Raw genomic sequence first — 22,651 nt, forward strand, 5'->3', positions numbered from 1 at the left:
CCACTGATGGGCCTTTATATTTTGTGGCAAGACAATATATTTCAAAGTTTTATTTTGTGACAAACATATTTTTTTTTTTCATTTCTGTGGCAACAACTTCTTGAACGGCGCGTCTTGAATGATATCAATTTTAATTAATGTTCCTTTATTATTTTTAATTATTTAATTGTGCAATATTTTTAATTATTCAATCTGTCATTATTTTTGATGGTTTAATCTGTGATAATTTTAAATTAAGCATCTCATTATTTAATCTGTAATTATTCTTAATTGATTCTATCATTTATTTTAATAACAATACCTTTTCTATGAATTTTAAAAAGTTGGGATTCAAACCCATAGCCTTTCACATGAGGCTCGCACACTCAACCATGATGTCACTACGCTGAAGAACTGTGCATGTGCAAGCGTGTTCCAGCTTACCCAAATCTTCTAACGCCTTCTAACGCAGCCGCGACAGCGAACGAATATATGCTTATAAAGAAACGAACCCATACTTTCAAAGAAGTATTATTTGATAAAATAATAAATACCAGATCCATGTAATTTTTCGAATATATTTGGCACTTAATTTATCAAGAGCATCATACGTAATAAGTAATTGAGATATATTACACAAAGTATGAAAAACATTTTCTTCCTCTTTTCACCATTTACTAAAGTTAAATTTATTATTTTTTCACTCCATGCTTTTTGTTTTTATGCGAACATAAATTTTATTTTTACGTCTCTTTTCTTTCTACGTGTAAATTTCTGCAACAGTTTCTTTCCAATTTTTAATTTCCAGTTTTTTATTTTACAAAAGTAATATATTTTCACAAGTTTAATTTTTCCTTTTAGCCATTTTTTTTAACTATAATTGTAACTCGTCTTTAATCTGCAACTTCAATTTAACCTACCTTTCAATAACTTCGTGAAGAGAAATTTTCTGTAATAAGGAACAGCAATATCTCAGGAGATACTCTCATGCTGATGAATATGGGCTTAAAATTCTGCAATAAAAATGAAAATAAATATATAAATGAAAAAAAACATAAAAAAATCTGAAAGGTTTCGGATTTTAAATTACGTCCAAAGGGGCGTTTTTTTTAACGTTTTGTGTGCTACCTTTATTTATTAAATATCATTTCTTTGCACTTAAACCATAAAATTCAGCTCAATAGCAATGTCACAAAATAATTTTAAAATGAGCCTATCTTTAAAATTTCCGATACACAGTTCCGCGCGCTGGAGATAAAGAGTTTTTTTTTTTTTTTTTTTCCTTTTTTTTTTTTTTTTTCTCCTGTGAGTGTTGCCAATTGCTCGCTTTGAAATCCTCGAGTTTGTTAATCAAAAATTTGTTAAAGTTTTACAAAATATGAAATCGATATAAAACAAATTCTAACTTTCAAATTTGGTCTTCCACGTGGATTCACACATTCGCAGGAGGATTACGTCATTCAAAATTCGATGGCTCTTATGTACCGTTGTTTTATCACAATGCGAGAAATATACATACATTTATGCAGATTTTTCCTTATTTAATTTCTTCAAATATAATGCAGGACTCTAACAAATTGGTGGCAACAGTTTGAAAAGTGAAACGGACATTTATAGTGATTCAACGCAAAACGAAAACAACAATCCTTCAGGGACGAAGTCCCTCTGAACTAATTCATTAAAAAAAATGTAAATAAGAAGTTAAATAGCAAGTTCCTGCGATCTTCTAAATATATTGTCTCGCGGTGAAACGCTTTATGACAAATTATTTTTTCTTTTAATATTTATGGTAATTCTTCGCCATCATGCGAATATGTATTAACCCAGTTAACGGCGAAGGTCGGTTTTAGCAGACGGAACAGGTTGAGACGACAGGTTCTCGTTGCCATGTTTGGTCACTGCAAAGGGCGAAACGGGTTCATCAGACCCGAGGGCTCTTTGCCACGCGCCTCCGCCGTTATCAGGCGTTTAAACGGCGGGGACCACGCGAAAACCAGCAATGGCAATAAAGTGCGACGCAAATGAGCGCAAAACCTCCGCATTGAATGACTCAAAAACCGGGTTTTAATTTACTTCATGATGATTGCCGAAAATTATGAGAGCAGATATTTCATAAACCTGAATATTTATAGAACATTTATAACAAATAAAAGAACATTTTTCAAACTTTTTTTGCAATCATTTTTTAAATATTAGTTATTTGATAACCAACGAGAAATACCCGAACTGAATTATTTGTTCAATAAAGATGCGCGACAATAACCGAAGTTTCTAAAGGTTGCATTTAGGAGAAAATTCATTCAAATTTCTGTTTGAACTTCAGAACGGGATATCCAGTTAGGCTTGTAAGTACGTACGAATTATACTCAAAAACTCCGAAAGTGCAGAGTTATCTGGTCAATATTAATAGTAAAGCAAAGATCCCATGTGACGTTCTTGTGGTCTAGCAAATGGAAATTCAAGAACATTTCATTAAGAAATGGCATACGAGTAGAATGTACATACTCGTTAAGATAACATTTTCCAGTACTAATTTTAAATCCTTTCTAACATAAAAGCTTTCAAAGAATGTACAATAAAAGATACCTACATATATGAATTAATTCAGAGTCTGTTTACCGAATGCGTATTTGTTATGTACATTTTTTTTTTAATTACAGATTTATCTCATATGATGTAAAGCGTTCGGATAGCGTGCAATATACAGTTTATAAGCATGCAAATCAATTCAGAAAATATTTATTCAAAACTTTTTCTGAATGCCTCTCTATTGCTAGAAATAAATCAGGATTATTTGAATAATGTCAAAGAATGCAGGGGCTATCTGCGTAAGAGAAGGTATGCCTTAATGGACGAATGTTTTAAGGGAAACTAGCTTCGTTTCGCATTACCCAATTAAGAAACCGCGAAACCCCCATGGTTTGGTTTCGTTTGTGTAATTACCGCAAAGCACGCGAGGGTTTATCTATCTAAAAGGAGGAATGCCTTCATGAAGGGTTTTGTAAAGGAAAATAACTTGTATCCACATTGTATATAGATAAATCTACGAAAAGCTCATGCAGTCAGCCCATTCGCCGGGAATCGAACCCGTATTGAACTCCCAGCATAAAGCGACTTTACCGGTCGGATGATGGTGAGTCTAGAACTTCAACTCGTTCCCCAAGATTGAATCCGAATCACACTGCCAGTGTTCAGTGACCTTACCGCTCGGCAGCAGGGTTAAAAGAGGAGAATCAACCATGGTTTATGAAAAAATGCAGTCTAAACAAATTGCTTAGTTAATTGAGTTTTCTTTAAGTATATACATTTACAGAATAATATGTAATATCACTGGCTAAAAAGCTATTTAGAAATAGATTATTGAGAGTTTACAAAAGGTGTCGTATCTTCGCTAACGCAATGATATATTATGTCTGTAAAGAAAATTTCATAGAGATTTAATAACCAGTCTTTATAACATTGGATAATTCTCGAGATATTGATCAAGCCGTAAACCTCCGTTTACTTTCGTATCATACTTATAATTCTACCATTTTTTGTCTACCATTTATATATATTTTTATATACTATTCTACCATTCATGTCTGGAATAGACAGTGTCTTCAGATATCATCTCGTTAACTTCAGTGAGATTTAACTCTTCGTTCGGTGTTGACATCATTGTATCCTCCTCCCTTGAGCTTAAAGATAAATTCCTAAATTTCTTCAAGAAAGCTTTGACTCCAAATTTCCAGATGGTCATCAAGTGCTAATTCCCGTTAATGGATATTCAAGAGTTTTGAAACATTTTTAGCATCGATTCTCTAATTAAATTCTTTTTCCATGAAAGGAATCCACTTATTAATAATGTTCGCTTCTGCGTTATTAGATGCAGTGTTCGTTATCTGTTTGAAAATATTATGCGTAATTTCCACATCAAAAACATATCTACATTGAAAGGAAATACTACTGTTTGGGCAAGAGGATACATAGTATGTAGGATGTTGTAAACTGAGGTATTGCATGCTGTATTTGATCTTAAAATTACAAAGCATTTCTAAAATAAGGGATCAGGACAGTATCGTCGGTTAATATGATAGCTGCCTTCTTTAAAAAGTTAGGAAACCTGTAGTACTGGAATGAAAAAAAGAAAAGTCACAGCTAAGTATTATACCAAGCAGTGCCTAGCTAGAACATTTAACTTTCGTGAGGTCCGAAGTTAAAGGATCTTTAGGGATCGAGCAGTACGGGCCTTCATTTATCAGTTTAGAGACTCCAGTAATATATGTGTGTTAGTCTATAACAACGATCTGTCCGCCCTTATCAGCTTTAGAGATAATGATATTAGTTACAGAATGAATTTCACGTAAGATCGCATTTTCCTTTTTGCTAAGATTCGAACCCAAACATTTATTGTTAAAATTAACGTTATGAGTAATTAGGTGGCGGATTGTATCCTTCTGCGTTTCCGAAATTTTGGAGAATTTAAAGGCTTTCTCTATAGGGGCTATGATTTGAGGAATTGAAGGTTTAGATGTCCTTGAAAAGTTGAAATTATATTTTAATACTTTTAACTGATCCTCCGAAAGATTCCTATTGGAGATATTAACGATGGGGTTAACGTTAACAGTGAGAAGATTAGCTAGATAGGTGGGACTACTCGACTGGTGTGTGAGCTTAAGGAATTTAGAAATAAGCACATTATTATGCCGTTGACAAACGGTATTGGTTCTAGACCAGGATGTATGTTCAAATGAGGAAAAATTTCCAGTTGAATTAGCAATTTTAAATGGAGGTAATATAATTCAAATTCAATTTTAGCTAAACGTTTGCGCGTGTCCCTTATAATATGACGAAAAAGTGCCAATTTGAATTTATGCACAATTTTTGAAACGTGAACGGAAGCTTTAAGGCTACATTTCACATGTATAAATTTGGGAATGATATTTTGATGTTTGCATTTAAGTAGAAACTGTAGATGATTCAAGAATTTCGTACGCTTAAGGCGTAACTTACAAAATCGGTTCCTGTCACTGGACATATTGTGAAAAGGGTACAAGCAAGAAACAAGTGAACAAAAGAAATATAATTCCGAAACTCCAAAAAAAGGTATTACTTATAACATGAAAAAACACCAATAAATAATGAAGACAATTTTCATCAACATATGACAAAAACGTTCCAAAAGGAGAGAAACATCCAATACTGAAAACCAATAGCCACGTGGAAAGAAGCGACGATAGTCAAAATCGTGCACGTGGTAAACCGATATAAAGTAGAATTTCCTCGAAAATGCCGGTTGATAGCATAAACCAAATCAGAAAAACTAATAGCCCCGTGGAAAGAAGTAAATAAAATGGTGCACGTGGTAAAACAATACACAGTAAAATATTCTCGAAAATGCCGGTTGATAGCACAAACTAAACTAGAAGAGAAACACGCTAATGTGACAATCAAAATCGTAAAAACAACCTTGTATTTAGCGTAAGTATATTGAAATACTCAATCGATTTCGAGGGCAGCTAAAGGTCCCTCCTCATCAGGAGAAAGAAAAGATCTTTAGCCGCCAAGGATGAGGAGGGACCTTTAGCTGCCCTCGAAATCGATTGAGTATTTCAATATACTTACGCTAAATACAAGGTTGTTTTTACGATTTTGATTGTCACATTAGCGTGTTTAAATATAGGCGTTTGTTTAAATACACTGGTGTGCAAAAATTAAGGACGAAGTCGAAAAATTAGCATATCAGCTGAACGAAGAGGCAGAGCGGACAGAAAGACCAATCAGGAGATTAAGTACGGTGATGTACGGTAGCACATGCGCAGATATGCAGGTAGACGTAATGGGGGAGTGTCTGAGTAGTATAAAGCATGTTATCGGTGTAAGATCAGTATTTCTGGCAAAGAGATTGCACGCCGTATAGCAGTTAAAATCACACCGAGTTGCTGCCTCAGCGAAAAATGGCGAATAATCAATCTGTTAGACGACATCTGGATGCTTTTACACGAGGTCGAATCATTGGGAAGTTGGAGGAAGGCCGCAGTGTGACAAGTGTGGCTGCAGAGTTCGGAATTGCTCACAGCATCGTTTCACGACTTTGGAGACAATTTCAAACTACAGGAACAGCTATCCGGGGGTTTAGTAGTGGTCGTCCACGAGGAACCACACCCGCAGATGACCGGTATATTGCCTTACAGGCCAGAAGAAACAGGCGGCAGACAGCGGGAGAAATCGTTAGACACACGACACAGGCGACTGGACGACCGATATCGCGTTTTACCGTGGCCAGAAGACTGCACGGTGGTGGTCTGTTTGCACGACGCCCTGTACGGTGTGTACCTCTAACGCCTGCCCATCGGAGAAGGCGTTCTCTGTGGTGCTGGGAACACCGGAATTGGAGAGACAATGAATGGATCCGAGTACTCTTTACAGATGAGCGCAGATTCAGTCTGAGTAGCGATTCTCATCGCATACTCATCTGGAGAGAGCGGGGAAGCCGCAATCATCCCTCGAACATCATTGAAAGGGACAGGTATGGAGGTGGCGGTGTTCTCGTTTGGGGAGGCATCATGCTTGGTAGTCGTACAGACCTTCACATCTTCGACGCAGGTTCAGTCAACGGGACCCGTTATTGTAACGAGATTCTTCCATATGTGCGTCTTTTTAGAGGCGCTATGGGTCCGCAGTTCCTTTTCATGGACGAGAATGCACCATGTCATCGCACAGTAGCTGCCGAACAGCTGTTAGAGAGTGAGGATATTGAACGTATGGATTGGCCGGCACGATCTCCGGATCTCAATCCCATCGAGCGTGTATGGGATTTTCTAGGCAGATGCTTGGCAGCTCGTACCTTACCACCAGTAACGATTCCGGAGCTTCGATTGGCGCTGCAAGACGAATGGGCAGCAATGCCTCAACAACTCATTGACACCCTCATTCTCAGCATGGGCAGACGCTGTGAAACCTGCCAGTCAGGGGAGATTATATCCCCTATTAAAGACCGGATGTTTCTTCCTGGACACCCATCACAGGGATGTTTCAGCCTTCAGTCGCATTGCGCTCCATGCTACTTTTTCAATAAAGCTTCGTTTTATCCCTCTGATTTCTCTTTTAGTAAGTGTTGCTTACATTACTCATGTCCTTACGTATTGGGGATCTTACGGTATTAAATGTGTTGATTGGGAAAGCTTTTGTGCAAAGTTATATTGAAAAAACCGTCTCGTCCTTAATTTTTGCACATCAGTGTATGGATTACAGTCAAAAGTCGTTCATCCGGACTCGTCGGGACTTCGGCGATTCCGAATTATAGATCATCGGTTTAAATCTGGTAAGATGGCATGCAGAAATTACAAAATTAAAAATATGAAACCGTAATTTATGAAATAAAGAACAATTATGATCTAAAGGGTATCAAAATTTACAAAAAGAAAAAGCTTAATATTCATTTGTTTACTTTATTAAACATTTCTTTCAATGTAAGTTGTTTAAGTTGCTTCGTTTCATGTGATAATACTTTCTCTTTAATTCTATTAAACAGACATAATTTCTTGTTTAGTTACAAAGTTCCGTTGTTCAAGTCCTATAATTGCTGTGTCGAGAATACCGGTTAATATGTCAATCGAAATGTTTTCGTTTTCAATAACCTCTCTGTCACTTTCTTCACCACCGGAAGCGAATTGTAATGACGAGGAACTTGATTTAAATCATATCAAAGACGGAGTACATCGAAATGAAATACTACATTTAGTAAGGAATTATAAGCCAAATGAAATAAAAACATCTGCCCTGAAGATAAGGATAGCGCTGACAGATCAACTTCCAATTCATTGCGCGCCGCTGCGTTTCTCCCCCCCCCCCCGCCGCAGAGCAGCGTGAAATTGATAAACAGATTTCGGATTTCAAAACATACTTTCGCTTTGTAGATCCTTTACATATTAGTAAATATATATCGGAAATTCTATTTGACATAATCGAAAGTTCAAGCTTACTTTTATAAAATTGCTCTAACAGTCTGCAAAAAATAATAAGCCGGATCCAATTCGAAGGTTAAGGAACAACGCAATCTGCAACATTAACTGAATTAGATAATTTAGCTTAGCTTATACTGTCCGTTATACATTAAACGCGCATGCGTAAACGTATTATGCGCTTGCGCACACGCATATTCGCAGCCGTAAAAGTGTTACGCGCACGCGTAAACGCCTATGCGCATGCGCAGAAAGTTTGTAGCTTTGAGCTCCGGATTATAGATCATTCCGAATTAACGACTTTTGACTGTATTTTCAATGTAAATTAAACAAGTATAAAACATGTTGGTGAATACCAAAATTTGAATAAAAGTGCTTTTTTATATTCATAAACTAAATTTAAATACGTAATAGGTAAAGAAAAGGTTGACTAAATTACTCTCTGAAACTTTGATATTCCCCTTAGGGCTGTTCCTCCTAATTGAGGACCCATAGTTAGTTTTTAATAGTGACTGAATATACAGATAATTTAATTTGTCACACTTCTCTTATACTAACTTTTGTTATATAAAACTTCGGATTACATGCATGATTTTTAAAAAGTTTAAAAAAAAAAAAAAAAAAAAAAAAAACTGTTTAAAATTTGTGTTGACTTCAAAAACATTCATTTGGTAGCCAGACCTAATAAGACTAAGAGATCAAATTTGAAGTATACCTTACTTATTCTTACTTCTGCTTAATAAATTATTCTTAAGAAAGAACCTTAAAAATTGGTGAAACATTTCATGCTAGAAAAAAAGATATTAGAAACTTTTGAACTCATTCAATAAGGGAAAAAATTATTCAAAACATAGCTCCATAATTAAGCATTTTTTCTTCTTGATCACAAACCTACGAGATTTATAAGAAATATCTCCTACAAGTTATGTGGCCACTATTTCTGTGTTCTCAGAATATGAAATTTGTATAGGGAAAACAATGCATTTCGAGATGAAGAAAATGACCTTAATTTGATAGTTTTTCTAAATAATAAATTTTTATATGTTTCTTTTTCTTAATCTAAGCGAAATAATATTCAACATGTAATAACAGCATAAAACCCACTAAAGAAGTATTCCAGTGAAATTAAGTTTCTAAATGCTGTTTAAATTTGCTTCATTGAAAGTTTTTGTATATAAATAATTACGGTAAATTAAAATTAACTGTTTTTAAGCGTTTACAGTTAATCGAGTAACATAATATTTTTTATTGAAATAAAAATTATTGTTAATGTGCAAGATTACTTTTCTTACAATGCTGGGTTCATGGTTCTTAAATCCTCTTGTTCTTGAGTTCAGAAACCTTCGTTATTAAAATTATTCGAATAGTTTAACTTTTATATGGTTTCATATTTTTCATTTTCTTCGTTATTAAAATTATTCAAATAGTTTAACTTTTATATGGTTTCATATTTTTCATTTAAACTTTCATACAGTTGCATTTTTAACAATATGAAAGTTAAAATGAAAAATATTACTTTTATGTAAATTTTAATATATGTAATAATTTAATTTTTTTAGAAATAGTTCAGTAGTTTTACTTTTAAACAATGGATTTGCTTCAATATAACAGACATGTTTAATTAGTTCATCAAAAAGTTGTTAGAGACACTATCGAATCAGCAGCTAGCATATTTTCCACTCTGCAGTTTTACTGCAAAAACAGTGAATTATCCCTTTAAAAGTGGTTAAGAAATATTTAATTCCTTTCGTTTTCCAATTACTGAAATTCTGACCAAATCCTTAGATAAAAAGTTATTCAAGAACTAGACTTAAGAAATGCAAGAAAGGGGTTAACTTCAGTTACAAGCGGAATTTCAGATATTGTTATTTTCTAGTAACTAACAAAAAACATTTCAAGTCCTCTTTAGTTTACTCCTGATCAACCTTTAATTGCTCTCCTGCCCACCCTCCATTCTAAGGCAGTTCTTTGGCACCCCAGGTTCGATTGGGGATAAAGCAATTAAGCAAGGCTCTCCTCTCTTTAACTGCATTTTCGCACAGCTGGGGGCAAAAGAAAAGGAACATAATGGTTTCCTGCCTGAATAGCCAGCAGCCAGTTAGAAAACTGCATGACAAAAGCCCACAAGAGGAATGCCCACTTAAAAACAGCACACATTTTCAGGAAATCCAAAATAGCTATGACTTCCTGAAAAATTTTACGAGTAATAATTATGTATTATGATTAAAAATGAAATTTCAAGTGGGAATGAAATTAATTTATGTAAAATCCAAATTGTCAAAATTTAACTAGATTATTTGAAACCGTGCTTTTAATTCATCATTAAAACAGTGTTTGTGATAGTAAACACAAATGTTTTCTTAATCATAATAGAATACAGTACTTTTATTTTTTTCGTTTAAATGAAAGTTTGGCTTTATTTCTCCATATTAAATTCATTATATGCAAAATTTTCTGCAGTGTTAAATTATTCTCTGTATCTGATGAAAATTTATATACATTTTATACAATTAAAAGAAGCAGCGTGGCCAGTATTTCCTTTCACTTGTTGGACTTATACGAGGGCACTTCCATTTGTCTCGTAAATATAAAAACAAAGTTACGCATACATGTATAAGTTTTTAATTATATTATTTTGATTGACTCTCTGTTCTATATACATATAGGATTTTAATTCAGCCGGAGCCCAAAATGAAATGTGTTCTGCTACTTAAATTATCTGTTATTCTAATTTATTTTATCTTTTTTCATGAATCTGCTTTGTGAAGCTGAAGTAAAAAGGGAAAAAATATTAATTTTAATGTAGCATATATATGGGTATGGTTTTTTGTCAGTGTGGGCTTTTATCAGCGTGTGCTTTTATTAATGTGTGCTTTCATCAGTGTGGGTATTAGTCGTGTGAGCAATTATCCCAGTGGGGTCTTTTTTGTGGGTTTTTGTTGCATGCACTTTCGTCCAGAGGGCTTTTGTCTGGTCACCATTTTGAGGTAACATTTGACAGATTGACACAAAATTAACACTTACAAACTTCAAGAAGCATTAGTTTACTGTTCTTATTCTTACTGGCAAAATCTGGCAGTAAATAATTAATGAGATTACAAATCTGACTTTGAGGAAATTACAAGCAGATTTTTTTATATGGATTTTTTTTTTCTATTTATATCATATCTCTAATGTAAAATCATGGGCTTGGAAGTTAACAATGATAATCAGCTCAGCTCACAACTGGAAGAAGCAGCAAGTAAAAGAAGAGAAGAGAATTTTAGTTCTTTTATTCACAAAACAGATTATGGTGCAGTTTCATAACAATTTAACTGTGAATAGCAATTCACAGCATATGTATTTTTAGCTATGACTTATCTCACCTTACACACATTTTAAAAGAGAAACAAAACAAATCATATTGGACCAATTTTTTGACAAGACTGAGGTCCACTAAGCCTGAAGTCAAGTGATGCTAACAGCAAGAGGAGAAAAGAAAACCTCTTTTTATAGATAGTGTAGTGCTCATCAAAAAAGTAACACCTCTTCTGTTTACATTTTCAATCCCTTTCTAACTACTCATCAATTCTCCTTCATAAATTTAATCTTTTTAATTTAATGATTTCTACTCCCCCCCCTGAAATTATACATGAAGTACTGTTCTTCTTCAATGGACAGACAGTCCAGGATGGGCCCTTGCCTTCCTCAGAATTGAATTCCAAGCTCTTCTATTCCTGGCCATGGACATCCACTTGGTTATTTTTAAAATTCTTAAGTCTGTTTCCAAACAGTTGAGCCACCTAAGTTTAGGTCTCCCTCTTTTTCGGGTGCCGAGAAGAGCTTTTTAGTTACTCGATTTTCATCCATTCTGCACAGGTGTCCTGCCCATTTAATTCTCTGAATCCTTATATATTTTACTATATCTATTTCTTTAAAGGATTTATAGAGTTCAGAGTTAGTTTTTCTTCTCCAGATATAGTTACATTTTATGCCACCAAAAATATTTCTCGAAATTTTTCTTTCAAAGACAGAAATAATACTTTTAGCTTTTTCTGTCATTGCCCAGGTCTCAGCAGAGTAAGTAAGAATGGGATTGATTAAGTTTTTGTAAATTAAAATCTTCATTTTTTTGCTAGTGAAGTTCTAGACTTCAAATATTTTTTTAGACCAAACATCGGTTAATGAAGTACTGTTATAGAAGTTTAAATAAACAATCATCTATGGTCTAGAAACAAATTAATCCATTTTACAATTTCTAATTTGAACATTAGGGTGACAAACAACCTGCAGGCAGGAATTTGTGAACCTGAAGTTCCATTGTATCACTTAATCCTCTGAGCGGCACGGGATTTTAGATCCGTCAAAAGACCTGTATTTAAGCAGCATTTTTTAAATTGAGTTTGTATAATTACTTATTTTAGTCTGTATTTTTATAAACTTACATTCATTAAGATGATATTTACATTATTAAGGAAAGTAAGGAAGCAAAATATGTTAAATTATAAGCTAATACAGTCAAAAGTCGTTAATTCGGACACCCTTGATCCGGACATCAAAGCTAAAAACTTTCTGCGCCGCGTTGACACATGCGCATAGACCTTTACGACTGCGCATATGCATGTGCGCAAGTGCAGAATACGTTTTCGCATGTGCGTTTTATGTATAACGGATGGTATAAGCTAAAATTACCTAATTATCTATTTCAGTTAATGTTGATGATTGCGTTGTTCCTTAATCTTCGAATTGGATCCGATTTATTATCTTTGCAGACTGTAAGAGCAATTTTATAAAAGTAAACTTGAACTTTCGATTATGTCAAATAGAATTTCCGATGCTGGAGCTCCCAAAGGATCTACAAAACAAAAGTATGTTTCGATGTCCATCAAACAAAAAGTGGAATTGCAGCAAAAAATGGATAAAGACATGAAGAAGGTGACAGAGAGGTTAGTGAAAACGAATTTCGATTGACAACTTAGTCAGTATTCTCGGCACAGCAATTACGGGACTTGAACAGCGGAACTTTGTAACTGAACAAGAAATTATGTCTGTTTATAAAATTAAAGAGAAGTATTATCACATAAAATGAAGCAACTTAAACAACTTACATTGAAAGAAATGTTTAATAAAGTAAACAAATAAATATTAAGCTTTTTTTTTGTAAATTTTGATACCCTTTAGATCATAATTGTTCTTTATTTCATAAATTACGGTTTCATATTTTTAATTTTGTAATTTCTGCATGCCATCTTACCAGATTTAAACTAATGATCTATAATTCGGAATCGCCAAAGTCCCAACGAGTCCGGATTAACAACTTTTGACTGTATAAGTAACCAAACTGACCAAGTAACAAAACTTCTGATGACCGGATAAAGCCAGTCATAATGCTCAGAGGGTTAAAGCAGTAGCTACAATTGTTCTTTTTGGCAGAATTTAATTTATTTGAGAAGAAAGCCATTCTACACAATAGTTTTTCCTAAAATAACAATCATATTTATTGATATAAATCATAATCAAACAAACAATAACAGGAAGAAAAATGTACTTCATTATAAAGTGACTACTGGAAATTCTGACTGCAGATTGGATAATTAAATTTGCTATATTTGTTAATAAGCGTGGTAGTCACTTTAATGTGAAAGCAAAAGAAAAACAATGATTAGGCAAAGTATTTAAGTGAAACAAATTATAACTACATTTGCTTAGACTGTCTTTTTTTATACACCCAATAAATTTCTGAAAAAAAAAAAAAAAAAAAAAAAAAAAAAAAAATTATATTAGTAATATATTAAAAAACAACAAATTTTTCTTTTCTAAAATATCCAAAAGAGCGTTTCATAAAACATTTCATGAAAGTTACCCTCAGAGAAATAATTTTTACTGTTTAGGCTCATTATTAAATCAATTGAGAAACAAGTTTCAACAAGACAACTAGCATTCATAATACATATTACAGAAAAATATGTTGTACTTTGAGTTTTTATAAAAGTAAAAATAACATTCATAAAAAAATGGCACCTATAAATGCACTGATATAACGTATTTCCTCATGTATTCATCCCCCACCTAGCTTTTCAGTGGCAAGTTCTGAAAATAAAAAAAAATATTTGCATAATTTTTCTCTTTCTCAATAACAGTCATTTCTGTCACACTAACAAAGACAAACCCTAATTAACTACCTGCAAATGTCACACATTGCTTTTCCTTTCTAACTGTTGAACTTATGCCAGCATTATACAAGAATCAAACAATCATAGAAGTAAGCACAAACTGACGTCTATGATTTCACTGATCTTCTGCTCATTCATCTTCTCTAACTATTTATATTTATGGATGACTTGAGGCCTGAGTAGCACAGACAACAATAAGAAGGAGCAAGATTCAAGTTACGGAGAAACAGACATGAAGTTGTCTTATTAGATACTGTAATGTTAATATTACTACATATTCTTATTGAAATGCTGATTTAAAGAAATAATATTGTGATAGTTGCCTGTAGTTTATCAAAAACTAATTTTATTTAGTATGTTCTTAAAGTAACCACATCCTTCAGAAATGAAATTATTTGTTCAATTCCCCCCCCTCAATTTTTGGGTGATAAAACTAGTAAAATAGGGCGGAATATGCGAGTAAATATAATAATTATCATTATTGAGCTATAACAAGTATAAAATACACTAGAATAAGTAAATTTTTAATAAAAATTAGGACCATATAAAATTTTTCTTCAAGCATTAACACTATAAGAGTTTTAACATTTTAAAATACAATTTATACAATTTTAAATGTGCAGCATTAGAGCTTTGGTTTCTTTGAATTCCCTCTAATGCCTAAGCGCTTTCTTTTTGTGCTCAGTTTACTTTTGTTTGTTATATTTGATTTATCGGGACTCTGTTGATCAATAACTGCATTTGCATCAACATTTTCGATTTCTTCTGGATTAGGATGATCAGTGATTTCTGAGTGTGTAGTATTATCACTCACCGATTCTTCATTCATAATTTCAGCATTTTCCTCTTGCTCAGGAACAACAGTGATTGCAGCTGCATTAATACGAAAATCTCTAGCAGTGCTAAGCTTCATATGACTGACTAAATTTTTCTTGAATTTCTTTGATAAAATAATCAGATTCTTTTCATATGTTTCAATCTCAAATACTAAAGCAGGAATTGTTTTAACTTCCCTTACTGCTTTGAATGTCACTGTTTTGCTTTTAGCTTTTTTTTTCTTATCTGCATCTTCCTCACATATCATCTGTATGTATGTAATAAATGAATACACCTGTGTAGTTAGTTTAATACCAGACAATTTCACAACTTTTTCAAATGCAGGTGGAAGTGATGAAATTTTATTTCCATTAAGTGATAAGTAATATTTTGTCAATGAACATAATATTTTGTAAAATTTCGTAACTAGTTTTAATATGCTATTTGCAGTATGATCAGGAGGAACACTTGTTTGTACTAGTTCATTAAAAATCAGTATTATATCTGCAGTGCGTGTACATACTCCTATTTCTATACTTTCCCTATCATAAGTTTCTTTTCTGGGTATATTGCTAAATTCTTCGGGTGTCGACACATTTGCTTTCATAAAATTTAAAACCCATTCCATGTCATCCAATACTTGTTCTAAGTTACTAATCAGGTTAAGAACAGCAGTACGGGCTACTTCTGCTGCAATAATATTATAATTAGGAGTGCCTTGTACTGTTACATCAGGATCTGTATCACCCAAATGATAATGAATATCAAATGCCATATCTCGTAAAAGGGAGAGAAAGTGTTTGTCTTGATGACCAAGTGTCAGGCATAAAGATAAAAAGGTTTTAGAAAGTGATGCATTTTGAAAAACTTGTTGAGAACACAACTGCTTAATCCATTTGAACATATCTTCACCAAAATCTTGAGTAAAATGGGAATATAATATTTTAATCACTGATATTAGAGGAACAGATTCTTTCAAATGAGTATCATTTTCAGTATCAGACAAAAATTTCATTATGGATTTTTGAATAGATTTTAAAACAAACTGCAGTGCTTGAGTAGAAGAAAGACAATCTTCATCACAGATTCCTGTAATGAATTTGCTCATATTATTCTTCTGAAATGTACTTACATAATTAAACAATGAAGCCAATCCCTCAGAAATTAACAAAGACAAATTTTCCCATTCCAGAGATGGAAAATTAGCACTTAGCCCTTCACTGTATAGTTTTAAGTAAATTTTACCAAATTCTATAATATATTTGAATGAATTTACCATGACTTGTGAAAAACCATCACTTACACCAGATTCACTTAACCTTAAAAGTTTCTGATTACATAAATTTACCATTTGAATTACAAATGCAGAATCAGCACGTAATATATTAAGGCCCTGTTGATGTTTGAAGATACCATTAACAAAAAGAGAATTGATAATTTTTGAAAAAAAATGAAGGGTTAAATGAATTGCAGTTGTAGAAGACATAGAGTTTGTTTTCATTTTTGAAGTTTTATTTTGTTTTTTAATATTAACTTTGTCAGAAATTTCTTTATACTTACAATATAATTTCAATAACTGTTCACATCCTAGAGGTTCAAAATCTTCATTCCTAATTAAAGAACACTCCATTAATGATTCATAAATATGTAGCAAAAGAACACCACGACAATCATTCTCATCAGAAGTTTCATCATCTTTATTGGTAACACATATGTCATTTATATCGATCTCACACATTCTGTTTGTTAAGTTCTGAAAAATGTCTTCTAACATTTTTTGAGCACTTTCATTATAATCCTCCTCCAAATCATCATTTGAAGTTCCTTTGTTGGCTTCCAGTAAAATGAGATGAATTGAAGTTACTAAATGAGCAAGTGGTTCTTCTAAGATATTTTTTCCATCTTGAAAGCACATATCAAAATTTAGAGGATTTTCAGTATTATCAACAATATAATATTTTTCAAATTGCCCTAATAAGAGTTCTAGAATGATATCTTTGAGAGAAATATTTTGGAGAATGACATCATAGAGTCCTTCATACAAGAGTTGTCTTATTTCCCCCTGTTGCATTAAAGCTCTTTTTAATAAGCCCATAATTTCCAAGCACATTGTTTTAGCACTAAGATTACTACCACCGACATAAACATCTGCTTTCACTTGAGTAGAAATCAAAGATGATGATGATGCCTGACTGCTCACCGATGTTTGACTTTGACTGAGAGAAACTTTTCCAAGGAAATGGATTTTTTTAAGAATCATTAAATATCCACAGATAGCAACTTTTCTTGCTTCAACATCACGGTGGAACAATGCTTTTCGCAATACTAACATTAACGTGTCTTTCAAAGGCAAACTAATTTTTAACAATGGAGCAAGAGAATGTAATATATTTTCAGCATTAGATGATGGTAAAAAATGTATGTAATCTAAAACTTCTACTAATTTGGGAAGTACATCTAAAAGAAATAAAGGGTCATTTTGCACAATCTGAGATAATATATCAATATAATGAAAAATTGGTCGTTGTGCTTTGGCTATAATTCTATTTAGAAGTTGCTCAAAGATTTCAGTTCTAACAATACGATGACTTTTAAAAGTGTCTCTTAAAATCTGGCTACCTAATTTGCAACCTTCTTCAGATACAATTTTGATTACATTTCCTAAAACATATTTAGGTCCAAATGCATCCAGTGCAGCAAAACCAAACTTCACAAGTCCTTGGCAAATATGATCCCAGCCATACTCACTACTTTTAATGGCTTCTTTCGTTAATTCTAAAATATCTGAAGTGCATGGTATTAAGTTTCTCAACCAAATTGAATTATTTCTTTTTTCTTTAAGCTGAAAAGCAAGAACTAGGGATTTCTTTAAGGAATCAAATATGTTATTTACACCATGATGCATTTTTGACAAGGAAAGAGAAGTAGCTAATGAAAATGGTGATAATATTATCTCTGGTTTATGCTGCAGTTGTTTTAAGAGATGTAGAAATTCCTTTTCTATACTTTGATCGTGCTTAGAGCTCACTGAAATCATAAGTATTACAGTTCCTTCAGTCTGACGATAAAGTGTTTGATTTTCTTCATCAATATTATCAGAATCCTCATTATCATTAGCTAATTCTCGCAAGCGGTTATCTTTCTGAATAAAATATGATACGATTCCTTGCAAAATTTGACGTCGTTTTCCTTTCGCAGACAGAAGCAGGAGCTGATAAATAAAAGGTGGCTGTTCAATTAATTCAACTTCCGGCAATAATTCAAGCAGTTTTTCAGCAATCAGTTCCATTTCATTTTCTGAAAGATCAACATCTTTAAGAACAGAAGCCAGCTGCACTATACCAGGAATATTTGAGTTTGATGAAAACAAAGATGATAAAATATTTTTTCTTAGTTCCACACCAGACATGTCAGTTCCATTATATACAATTGTATCCCTATGTGACAAACATGATAGTATTTTTGAAAATATTTCCAATCCTTTCGAACCAAAACTGTGATTATTTCTAGCATGTTCAATAAATAACTCGGCTAATTTAATTAAGTTTGACGTTTGTAAGGAATCTATTTTCAGCAGTAATACAGCTTCAAGTTCGGATGCAATATTCGTAGGTAGATTTTGATTTTGTAAAAGAGATAAAACACACTTAAATGTTTCATAACGTCTTTTCTCGCATTCATCATTTTTAAGAGTGGAACATAAGAATATACCCCGAATGTAACCTACAATATCTTTCTTCCCACTTGCTGCCTTCGCCTGGATGCTTTGTAAAAGATTCCTCAACGGCACTTTTTCAAGAATATTATTCAGATTCCCTTCAACTTCCATTGTTGAAAATATACGGAATTAAAAAGTTTCTATGAAGAACAATATTTGCTACAAATCAACCGCCAAAATAACGTTTTCCAGTTACAGTTGATTACATAATTTGAAAATTATTAAAATAAGGTTTTTTATTTAAAAAATAACGATTAAAAATGCTTATAAGGAATTTATAAAATATTTTTTTGAATGTGTATTTTTATTTTATAAGAACTATTATAGCATTATTTCATTTTGATATTGTTACATAACTTTTGGTCACGCAATCATCGCTACTTACGTAACGAACTATTATGATGTTTAGAACAATTTTCTTTTTGTTAAATTCCTCGCAAAACTGTCGAAAAAGGTGTGTGAAATCGAAGAATTATTTACTGCGCATCGACTACAGAATTTTTTTATTTTTTATTTTTCATAAAAACCTATTCTTGAAACATTTTGCGACAGCTACAACGGCAATGTGTTTTAAGTGACTAGCAGACGGTTTTATTTATTTTGTAATCACAGGGAAAACTTTGATAAAGAGCAATGTTAGGTATGCAAAACATTTTACTCATGATTTTTTTAAAATATGAAATATTATACTATCTTGTGCAATATTTTATGTGTGTGATGGTATACGAAGATTATAAAATAAGATAATTTCTTGTTTGTCACCCATTTTTATCTTTTTCATGCTTGTAGAGTAAACACAATCAAATAAACTATTTGCCTTTTATTGATATAATAATTTATTATATAATTTTGTATTTCTTGTTATGCTTTATAAAGTAAAAGAAACAATAAACATAATTAACAGTTCGTAATTGTGTTTGGTATGAATTGTAAAAAAAATATTTCGTATTGTCTTGCCTTTGAAATTTGTAATAAATCATGTAATATACTTCTTTATTTATATTTATTTGTTTTCGTTTAAAATGCATTTCTTTCATATCACAAGTACGTCAGAGATTTGAATTTTTTTTCCAATTAAAATGTTTCACTTCAAAGATATTTGAAAGATAACGAGAATTTGAAGATGATGGCAGTTGCCTCCAGAAATTTTGGTATCATCAGTTGATGATTAAATCTTAAAATCAGAATAAATATTTTAATGACAGCTAAATTTCTAGCATGATAGGATCTGGTTTTAAAGATAAAGGCAGAACATAATTATAAATGATTCCAACAGGAGAAAAAGGAAAAAAAAAAAGTAATTTTATCATAATCATTAAATTTCTTTGAATTATGTGCATTAATTATCAGGGCTGTGGAGTCGTTAAGGAAAATGACCAACTCTGACTCCGACTCCTGGAATTTTAATGACTCCGACTCTGATTCCAACTTCTTCATATATATGTAAACATATAAACATGGGTACAGCTTATTTTTTTAATATAAAAGAAGTAGTAGATGCTACAGATAAAAATTGATGCATAGCAAATTTTGTATATTAATAAGCACTTGTTATGAAATGTAAAAACTGGCTTTGTAATTTCTAAGAAACAGTAAAACTTTGGCAAGATCTTCTTTGTTAAAGGACCATAGATTTGATTTGATAAACTGCAGAATTGAGAAGAGTCTTTCCACATTGACTTGAGTAGGAAGAAGAGCTGTTACTGTTATGGCTATGTCCTTTAACTTTTCAGAATAGATTTTTGTAAGTTCTAAAAGAGGTGTCTTGCAAGAGCAATCATATTTATCTATTTCTTCAAAAGCCATGTATAAATATTGTTTGTATTTTTTCATTTTTATGTCTAAATTTAATTCATAAGGCTCTTGGTTCTGTGTTTTCATTCACTTTGCCCTAGCCTTTTCAATATTATCCAATATTTTTCAAAATCTAATTCATCAGTGGAAGAACATGATAGAGACTCAGTTGCAATATCTGCAGTTTGACTGTCCTGATTTGAACACTCCAGCTGTTCTGAGAATAATTTCATTTGTAATGAAAGTTCATAGATGGCTTTCTTTGCCTTTTTAATTTGTTTGTCATCCAACAAAATTTGGCGTTTTTGATCTACATATATTGAACCCAGCGTGATATTATTGTCTATAGCAAATTAGTTTCTCTTTTCTTCATTGAAGAAATGATTCCTTCTGCAATAAACCCTCCATTTCAGAAAGAACAAACATCGCATTCTTCCAGTCTTGCCTCTTGTTAATTCTTCAGATTGTAGCTTTTTAATGGCTATATACGATATAGAAAGAAGAGTTTCCAATTCTGCAAGGTCATTCTAGTCTTTCTGTTAGTGAAACATTAAGGTTATCTTTATCTTCTAACATTCTTGTCTCTTGTTAATTCTTCACATAGTAGCATTTTTATGGCTGTATACGGTGTTGAAAGAAGGATTTCCAGTTCTGCAAGATCATTCCACAGTCTTTCTGTTAGTGAAATATTAGGTATTTCAGAAGATGTAGGGTTATTTACATCTTCTGAAAAAGTTCTTAATCCTAACAACCACTATATCATCAAATATGTACTTCTCCATTGCGTTGCTCCTTTTCCTGCTCGTTTCCTAAGAAAGGCATCAATTTTGGGAGTTCTTGCTACTTACCTCAATTCACCATGAGATTAGTTACTAAATGAATCAGTTTAATCAATAATGACAAATATTACATCCATCCTGCTCCCTTATATTTATTTACTATTATGTCAATAAAATAGAAAATAACTATTTATTAATGTATATAGTCCATAAATAAAAATATTAACTCTGTCATTAATTTTTTTTCAATTCACTTTAATTTCATTTCAAATTCAAACTGTCTAACAAAAATTGGAGTCGATATGTTTTTTAGCGACTCCAACTCTGACACCTTTTACCCAAAAATCTACCCGACTCCATGACTTCGACTCCACAGCCCTGTTAATTATAATATCATTGTATTTTTTGTTGTTGTGGACATTAAACATTCTTAACAGTAGCTAGGATAATATGCAGCATCTTTCTCTTTTTGACAGTGGGTTCCAAATTTTAATTGTCCGTCCCCAATCAAACGAATGAATGACTATTTATTACAGCCTAGTCAGTTTTGTGAGGGAAACTGTCAGTTTTGTGAAAATCATTTATAATATGCAATTAAGTATACAATTATTGGTCTAAAACTGTCAGTTAATGGTTTCAGTATTTCTAGACAGAATAATGTGCAAGTGCTGATTAATGTTACACAGGAATATTAGTTTCATAAATATTACCTAATCAAATTAAAGTCTTAAATTGTGTTGTGCTTCTGTTAGTGTGTTTCACTGATGAAAAGAAAAGCCATAATTTGGCTACTGTTTTATTTATAGAAAGTACATTTTTTTTCTAAATTTTGTTACTTCCATCATGTATTAGGATTATTTTATTACTGTTGATTGTAATCTTTTTCTAAATTAGATCGATGCTTGAGACTGATCATCCAAAAGCAGCGGTATTACTCCACAGCTGTTCCAAGAATCACCACACATTATACCATAGTTTCCCGTGAAACAGATCCAAGATGGCAAGGTGAGAATTTGTTTTGGTAGGCATATTTATTTTTAAAATAGTATCATGTTTAGAGATACTGATTTTTCAAAATTATTAGATGTGACTTGTCTAAATAATTGTTGCACATTATGTTTTGGCAGAGTTAGAAAGCTAGATTTCTTTAAACATTTTCACAAACGCTTGTCTTATGATAAGTTTATTTTCCAAATTCAAGGCAATACCTTATAATATTTTAATGAATTTTTCTGCCAAGTGTATTCAACAATATTAATATGTGTTTATAACAGCAGCAGTATAATATGATTGTATAATTAATTAGTTTGTTTACGTGTATACAAAATATTTAGCCACTAACAATAATTATTAGGTAGTGTATTTATCAGGTTGCAAGTCAAAAATGATGCTTAAAAATTTTGTAAAACCTTTTAGTCTTGCACTTATTGTTATAGTTAGGATTATTGTATTTTATTAGTAAGAATG

The 22,651-nt window shown here is 32.3% G+C and overlaps 2 protein-coding genes across 3 annotated transcripts in view; one reads left to right on the plus strand and one right to left on the minus strand.

The window, feature by feature from the left end:
* Positions 1-11,180: 11,180 nt before the first annotated feature.
* Positions 11,181-18,873, minus strand: FANCI (Fanconi anemia complementation group I). Its single transcript, XM_035368237.2, has one exon. It carries the CDS (start codon positions 18,720-18,722, stop codon positions 14,703-14,705), a length of 4,020 nt encoding a protein of 1,339 aa, XP_035224128.1. The 5' UTR covers positions 18,723-18,873; the 3' UTR covers positions 11,181-14,702.
* A 134-nt stretch (positions 18,874-19,007) lies between these two features.
* Positions 19,008-22,651, plus strand: part of Etf-QO (electron transfer flavoprotein-ubiquinone oxidoreductase) — an 88,645-nt gene continuing 85,001 nt past the window's right edge. The window contains exons 1-2 of one of the 2 annotated variants that reach the window (XM_035368247.2): positions 19,008-19,251; positions 22,079-22,189. In XM_035368247.2, the coding sequence (XP_035224138.1) occupies positions 19,245-19,251; positions 22,079-22,189 (118 nt within the window). In that variant the 5' untranslated portion in view covers positions 19,008-19,244. Of the gene's footprint in view, positions 19,252-22,078; positions 22,206-22,651 lie in introns of those variants that run through there. The other variant, XM_035368254.2, reaches the window with a different exon arrangement.

Source organism: Stegodyphus dumicola, chromosome 3 (assembly GCF_044657685.1).
Source record: "Stegodyphus dumicola isolate Sdum_Otavi_A_Nest chromosome 3, ASM4465768v1".
Taxonomy (NCBI): Eukaryota; Metazoa; Arthropoda; class Arachnida; order Araneae; family Eresidae; genus Stegodyphus; species Stegodyphus dumicola.